The sequence below is a fragment of the Entelurus aequoreus genome, linkage group LG12, assembly GCF_033978785.1.
Source record: "Entelurus aequoreus isolate RoL-2023_Sb linkage group LG12, RoL_Eaeq_v1.1, whole genome shotgun sequence".
NCBI classification, from domain to species: domain Eukaryota; kingdom Metazoa; phylum Chordata; class Actinopteri; order Syngnathiformes; family Syngnathidae; genus Entelurus; species Entelurus aequoreus.
This window is the reverse complement of record NC_084742.1, coordinates 50,419,194-50,427,706: the sequence shown is the minus strand read 5'-3', so window position 1 is coordinate 50,427,706 and position 8,513 is coordinate 50,419,194. Positions and strand designations below refer to the sequence as shown.

The window sequence follows — 8,513 nt, the reverse complement described above, 5'->3', positions numbered from 1 at the left end:
CGGTGCGCGTACCGCTTTTAGAAAGTCACGTGACCGATCATGAGCTGCTTTGGTCACGTGACCGATACGCGAACTGTATCGCACTGACGCCTCCTCTGTGCCCTGTGAGCAACGTTCCCTCTAAGGTGCGCGCCTGCGCAATTGCGCAGTGCTCAAGCGTCCTCCGCGCACACCGTGCGCCGCACAGCCAATATATGCCGCGCACCAAATCAAACCCATCTGAATTCTAAACAAAATAAACACATTTATTCTGTGTAATTTTGAAATGCAACTTTGAGTGACAGTGACAACAAGCGGCCCTAACGGTGTTCGTCAACAACACGCATTGCGCCGCTTCCTAATAAACACAGTTTGGCGCGCAGGCGTCAGTGCGATACGGTTCATGAGCGGTCACGTGACCAGAACAGCTCATGAGCGGTCACGTGACCAAAACAGCTCGTGTTCGGTCACGTGACTTTCTAAAAGCGATACGCGCACCGACACAGGGTATCGCTCTATGAGCTCGACGCATGCGCCGATGCATCGGTGTTGCCGGACCCATCACTACTTCCTAGCATCGCCTCCGTTGGAGCGCTTTTTGTTGTATTTTTTAGTTTTTGTTCTTAGCCCCTTTTTCCCTCCATAGCCGGAGTGTTTTGAGTTGTTAATATTTTTGTTAGTTTAGTGGTCAGATTAGATCTGTTTTGATAGCCTGTTTTGTTTCTCCCGTTTTGGACCCCTCCCCTTCTGAGAATAAATAACTGTTTTCTGAAATCCTGCATCTGTGTCCAGAGTCCTATTCGGGTCGTGACACAGACTTTACTTAAATCCTCATCCGTGGCTCACTAGTGCAACAACAACACCGGAAATGTGTCCCGTGAAAAAACGTCCGACCGGAACTCTCTAATAACTAAAGTTCTTTCGGTGAATAATGTAAACTCACTACACCGGTATGTTTTAGGACTTTCATGACGAGTTGACCCTTTTTGGCCCAAAGATTTACCCTTTTTGGCCAATGTTTAACTCCAAAGTACAATTTCAACATGATCCACATACACTGTAACTGTACACAAAAAAATAATATTTTAATAATATATATTCCATGTGGAAAAAAAATACCAAAACACATCATATGAATTTGTTTTAATCAGCCTTTTTGTCCTCTAGCAGCTATAAAATGATGTTGCTGAATAGACAGTATGTCTAATCCTTTTTATTTGTGACCGTCCAAAATGTTGACACGTTGGACGGAGAATTATTCTCTGTCCATCGTTTGTCTTTGCAGCGCGAGCACTGATCCGTTCGACAAATAAAACGCAAAATAGTGCTCGCAAACGGTGATGAGTGTTGATAAATCACATTGCGTGGGCTAAATAAGTATTGTGAGTGTTTTGATGATCAGCATTTATTTTGCATATTAATGAAGACGGATGCAAAATAGCCTTATTCTGCTAATTTATCAGACGCAATCCACTTTGCGCACACTTAGCAGATCAGCTTTACGTGTGCTATCAAGTTTGCACGTGTTTTAGTACACGCAATTCTTTAGTAAATCAGGTCCATTGTCCCACATAATACAGTCCATGACACTGGGTGCGGAATATTTGCGAGCGGAAACCTCAAGCTAATCCAGCACATAACCTGTAGCCATGGTAACCTGTCAAATGTGAGATCAAAGGACAGCCCCCCTTCTTGAGGACAGTATACCCGTAAGGCAGACCTGGGCAAATTAAGGCCCCGGTGGTCGCATGCGGCCCATTAAGCTTTTCAATCTGGCCCGCCGGACATTCCGAAAAAAATTTTTTTAGATCTTTAAGATGAAACTGTAGTACCAATATGATGTGCAGTGATGTTTTTTTAAATGACCGTAAGTCTTGAACTATACAAAGTATTTCAATGGTTGGAATCTGCGCTTTTGCATGATATACTAGTTACTATGGTAATATAAGTCAAAGACGTGGCACCAAGCAGTGTGGGTGGGGAGCGTTTCCACAGAGTGTTTCCAGAGTGGCCAGCCTGAAATGCAGGTGTCAGGGACAGACGCGGAAGGAGATTTTTACAACAACGTTCTAAAGCTTAGTGATATATCAGATTGTAGGTGTTTTGTTTTTTTACCCTTCGCGTTCATATTTCGCTGTTCATTGCATTTTTGTTGCGTTTCATTTGATTGTAAAATATGTCGATCGAGAGGGGGTGTGACGTTCATATGTTGTCAATAGTTAGTGTTTTATCGTTCATAGTTAATATTGTAAATCCCACATTATTGGTGTCTCATTCCGTAAAAAAAATTAAAATTCCATTCCGTTTTTTAAGGCGGTCGTCGTGTTTTTAGCATTCAATCAGACATTATTGTGAGGTTTTGTACTAGTGTTCCTAAAAATAGATATTACGGTCCCCAGGCAGATTTTTTTCTCTAAATTTGGCCCGCTGAGGCAAAATAATTGCCCAGACCTGTCGTAAGGTGACAGGATGTCCCCCGTATTCTCACGTATTCTCACTTGTTTCTCCTGTTTTCCGCTTCTTTGTTTCAGTGGGTTAGTTTTACCTTGTTACAGGACTAACCCTAAAGCTTAGTTTTTACTTTTCAAGATTTTGAGTCATTTATTTAGAAACATATTCGTCAAATCATCAAAGATTCAGTTTCAGTAGCTGTTTGGGACTAGAGGGGAAATGGAACCTCTTCAAAATATATTGTTTTAGCATCACCCCTCGTAAGCACGGAACATTTTAATTGAAAAAAATTGCCAGGACTTGTCAAGAAAGAGAAAATGCATGGATGGATGGAAAAAAAATCACCTGCATTATCCTTTCCATCCTTGCACTTTCTATCCTTAGTAAGTGAGCTACTGTGTGGAACAATTTCTGTTGTGGATCAATAACGTTTGTCTAATGTCATTTTCAAACACTGATGACATCTATTAATCAGACAAGAAGCAAGGAATCATGCAGAGACAGAGTTCAATTTAGCTCATGAGGAGTACGCATGGAGCTGCACACTTAGTCACAGTCTCGCCCTACGCTCTAAGGTACAGCTCCCGCGTCCCTCTATTTATTCAGGAGTTTCCTAGTCAACATCACTGAGGCCGCCTCTAAAAGGAGTGGCCACATATATCATGCAAAGCAGGTCCAGTACGCACAATACGTGACGGAATGAGCTTGGGCCTTGTGATTTCGCCTTGTCTCTGCTTCGTCTGCGGGCTGTCGTCTTATCTTCGTTGAGGTCCTTGAAGTCCGTGGCTGTTAGCGGGCTAAAACAAAGATAACATCTGCGGCTGAGGCCACTCCTCAGACAAGAAGTTTTGTCCTTGCACAGATAGGAAAAATACAGCTTGAGCACAATAGCTAATAACTATAGCAACGGACCTTAAGCATACTAAAGTTGTGTGATAAACAGTGTTGGGTTAGTTACTGAAAACCAGTAACTAGTTACAGTTACTAGTTACTTCATTTCAAAAGTAACTCAGTTACTAACTCAGTTACTTACACCAAAAAGTAATGCGTTACTGTGAAAAGTAACTATTTAGTTACTTTTTTTTTTTTTAAAGCTCCCATTAATGCCCTTTTAGCCTTCATCTCAGTACTGTTATTGCACTGGAGAATAATACAATGTATTGATCAACTTGACGTGCATTTGCATCACTGAACTCTGCTAAGCAATGTGGTCTACATACAACACACAAAGACAAAGATATGTTACAAAGGCCAATTAGTTTCTGGCCAGAACAAATTGACAAAACTATTTTAAATAGCTGCAACATAACATACATAAGTAACAAACAGCATAATAACAGCATAGCTGTAAAGCAAGAAAGGCACACCTACATACACAAAACCTAACCAGGCATTTTTCCTCAAGGAATTCTGACACAAAATCATGTCTGAAGCCCAGAACACTCTACACATTTCCCCAGTTTTAGTTTAGAGATAAGGAAAGATTGGCCTGGCCCACTAGCATCCCTCTTTATGTTTGTGAACTTTATAGTCTATACATTTAGAGTGATGTGATAATCAAACACTCTAGAAGTCTAGGATGAAAGAGTATATAAGAGAATTGACAGCAACGTTCCCTCTAAGGTGCGCGCCTGTGCAATTGCGCACTGCTCAAGCGTCCTCTGCGCACGGCAAATCTATGCCACGCACAAAATCAAATAAAAAAAATAAGCGCATAACAATTTTCGACACGACACGGACACGACAGAGAAAACACTTTTCGTCATCCTTGTTCAAATATTGTAACGTCTGTCGAGACGCTTTGAGGACATGAATTCCATCCATCACTTTACTGAGCAAAACTCTTTATTGTCGGCCATAAACACATCACCAAAACATTAGTAAAAAAAATTATATCTAGCAAAAGTGGTCATTTTCTGCAGTACAAACCAGACCAAAACCAACTTTGTTATATCAACAGCAGCCACTCGCTCTTTCTCACTTGCGCCAACACATGCACATATGGCACTTAGCCAGTGATGCGTTTACAGCCACACAAAAAGTCGGACAACTCCAACACCACACATAAAGTGTAATTCCAGGTCGTTACACTATGATTTACCAATCAAATGTGTGCTTATTCTAGTGTCATTTATTAGGAATCTTAATTTATAAATATTAATCATTAAATGCTGTTAGTATATTAAATAAATACTAATAAAAATGTATTTTTTACAAACAGGAAGTTGCAGGAATGTACACATGATCCCCTGCTTACATCTCATTGTGCAACATGTGAATGTTTTAATTGGGAACTAAATGCAATGTCTGAAAGGGGTACAAATTATTTCCAAAGCAGGACCTCCACCCAGACAAACAATACAAGTACACAGTTCATGAAAAACAATATTTTTTGTTATTGTCATTGTTATATTAGAAATGGAAATGACTGTTGTCTTTTGATTATAATAATAAGAGATTGTTGTCTGTCTATCTGTGTTGGCCCTGCGATGAGGTGGGGACTTGTCCAGGGTGTACCCCGCCTTCCGCCCGAATGCAGCTGAGATAGGCTCCAGCGACCCCGCGGTAGAAAATGGATGGATGGATGGATGGAGATGTAACTTGTTATTTAGTCAGGTTTGGTACAGGTGTGCTGCTGGTGTAGCCACAGTGCGCACGTCTGATGTTGCTCACATGGGCTCCACTGAAAGCTCAGGGAGTTTTTGCCTTTGCTCACACACATGAAAAATTAGAGGGAACATTGATTGACAGAGTGTGTACCTTCAGTGCTGAATGATGAGCAGAGGCAGAGTTAATCCTTAAATGGTGATGGTGGAGATGAAGTGGCATTGGAGTCTCTGTCTCTCTTTACTAGCTTCGTCGAAGCATGTTGCTTATGTAGCTTGTTTCAGCAGATTTGAATTGCTGTTTTGGGCAGTAGATGGGATCTTTGATCCAAAGCACAATTTATATTTAACTAAAATTTTATTTTTTTCTTTGTGCTCGACAAAAGAAAAGTAGTGAAAATATCTCCATGTTAACAAACTCGACTTCTGGCTCCGCCATGATCAGACACGCCCCCCCCCCCCCCCCCCTCCCTCCTCCCTCCCCACACTCACACCCACACCCAGACACACACAGAGCGCATGTCTCTCTTCTCCGGCTTGTGACACAAGAAGAATCAGAACGATGACACTGCAGCGCTCCGATAAAACACACTTTATACTACATGAAAAGTAACGTAAAATAACGCAGTAACGCATCATGTAGTAACGGTAACTGAGTTACTGAATATAAAAAATAACGCGTTAGATTACTAGTTACCGCCGAAACTAACGCCGTTACAGTAACGCGTCCCAACACTGGTGATAATATATATACATGATTATTCTAACATCTAAGTCTAAGCCTAAACAGTTTTTTGTGCAACATTAACATTTGTATACTTTTTACTATAATTAATTTGATTATTACTATTCCTAAATGGTGAATTCATTCAATAATAGTCAGAGAATGAAAAGTCATCAAAAATATGTGTTTATTTACAGGGGAAAAAAACACAATAACAAGGCCCTATCTGAGCAAAACATTGAGTATTGTCGCCCTCTAGTGGCCAGCTGCCTTGATATACAGCGTACCAGAGTAATGTTAGATTTATACAAAGGAAGTGCGAACTATAAATATGAAAAAAGAAAATGAGGAGGAAAGAGACGTGTAAGCGCTGAAACTAGTTGCAGAATGGTGAAAAAGTTGTCAATTTAGTGACTTTTAAGAAGCCAGGTGGGAGAGGGCACGCCCGGCAGGACAAAGTAGCTCCACCACCAGGGCTTCTCCACACGCTCCTCTCCGGCGGAGCTGATGTCGGCCATCAGAATGTAGCGTTCGTACTGGTTGTTGGGGTCGAAGCGGTTGTAGGCGGCCGCCTCCTCCTCCTCCTCCTGCAGCTGGAGGGGCTCCATCGCCACCTTCTCCAACACGAAGTCCACTCGCCCCGCGCTGTGCATCGTGGGCGGGATCTGGACCATCTTGGTTGCACGCGTGTAGCCCAGCGCCGTGGCCGTCACTATGTGGGTGCCTGGGGTGAGGAGGCGCCAGTACTCCCCTTGGTCAGCTAAAAATGTAGAAAAATAAATATATTAATAATAATAAAAACAATTTGTTGGTGGAAATGTACAAAACCCAAAACCAGTGAAGTTGGCATGTTGTGTAATTCATAAATAAAAACAGAATACAATAATTTGCAAATCCATTTGAACTTATATTCAATTGAATAGACTACAAAGACAAGATATTTAATGTTCGAACTGAGAAACTAAGTTAAATAATCATTAACTTAGAATTTAATGGCAGCAACCATTGCAAAAAAAGTTAGCACAGGGGCATTTTTACCACTGTGTTACATGGCCTTTCCTTTTAACAACACTCAGTAAACGTTTGGGAACTGAGGAGACCAATTTTTGAAGCTTTTCAGGTGGAATTATTCCCTATTCTTTCTTGGTGTACACCTTAAGTTGTTCAACATTTTAATTGAAAAAAATTGCCAAGACTGGCAATGGATGGAAAAAAAAAATCACCTGCATTATCCTTTCCATCCTTGCCCTTTCCATCCTTAGTAACTGAGCTACTGTGTGGAACAATTTCTCTTGTGGATCAATAAAGTTTGTCTAAGTCTATGTCTAACATTCTGAGTTTTCCTGCAACATTAGAATTGTTATCCTTTTTAATATAATTAATTTGATTATTACTAAACATTAACATTTGTTATCCTTTTTACTATAATGAATTTGATTATTACTATTCCTAAATGGTGAATTCATTCAATAATAGTCATAGAATGAAAAGTCATCAAAAATATGTGTATTTTAGGCTTCATATTGTGCCATACATTTTCAATGGGAGACAGGTCTGGCCTTCACGCACTCTTTTACTATGAAGCCATGCTGTTGTAACACATGGCTTGGCATTGTCTTGCTGAAATAAGCAGGGGCGTCCTTGATAACGTTGCTTGGATGGCAACATAAATTGCACCAAAACCTGCATGTACCTTTCAGCATTAATGGTGCCTTCACAGATGTGTAAGTTACCCATGCCTTGGGCACTAATACACCTCCATACCATCACAGATGCTGGCTTTTGAACTTTGCACCTATAACAATCCGGATGGTTCTTTTTCTCTTTGTTCCAGAGGACACGACGTCCACGGTTTCCAAAAACAATTTGAAATGTGGACTCGTCAGACCACAAAACACTTTTCCACTTTGCATCAGTCCATCCTCGATGAGCTCGAGCCCAGCGAAGCCGGCGGCGTTTCTGGGTGTTGTTGATAAATGGCTTTCGTTTTGCATAGTAGAGTTTTAACTTGCACATACAGATGATAGATAGTTACTGACAGTGGTTTTCTGTAGTGTTCCTGAGTCCATGTGGTGATATCCTTTACACACTGATGTCGCTTTTTGGATTTGCAAATCATTGTATTCTGTTTTTATATACAATTTACACAACATGCCAACTTCACTGGTTTTGGATTTTGTATTTGGAACAGTATCAACACATATTTGACATATTTTCATTTTCCTTTACAGCATGTCTTAAACGGAGTAAGAAGAAACAAGTCTTATCTAATCCTCCCCCTTTTTAACTTCAAAGAAATTACGAACACAGATGTTTACCAACTGTTCTCAATTTGTACACAAGTTACATCAATGTGTTCGAAATACGCCAGTTCTCCCCATCAGTCGTTAAATCAGTTATGATTCACTTAAGAAGATGGATAATATCTTGTTTTCAATAAATTCGTGACGTTTATCATAATTCTTCTTCTTTGTACTTTGAAAACACTGGGAGTTTGAACATATTGATACCTTGTTTGATTTCTTTGCTTCATTCATTCCATAACTTAATTCCACATACTGATATACTAAAGCTTTTAAGTGTTGTACGTGCATACAAATGTTTTAAATTAGTTTTTTCCCTAACGTTATATTTCTCCTCCTTTGTTGAGAAGAATTGTTGTATATTCTTGGAAAGCAGATTAGTTTGATTTATACATAATTTTAGCTGTTTTCAAATGCACCAAATCATTGAATTTCAATAGTTTTCAATAA

The 8,513-nt window shown here is 40.2% G+C and overlaps 1 protein-coding gene across 1 annotated transcript in view; it reads right to left on the bottom strand.

Annotated features, from left to right (window-relative positions):
• Positions 1–5,925: 5,925 nt before the first annotated feature.
• Positions 5,926–8,513, bottom strand: part of LOC133662304 (carboxypeptidase Z-like) — a 71,803-nt gene continuing 69,215 nt past the window's right edge. Inside the window, exon 11 of the mRNA XM_062066190.1 lies at positions 5,926–6,520. Within this exon, the coding sequence (XP_061922174.1) occupies positions 6,168–6,520 (353 nt within the window). The 3' untranslated portion in view covers positions 5,926–6,167. The remainder of the gene's footprint in view (positions 6,521–8,513) is intronic.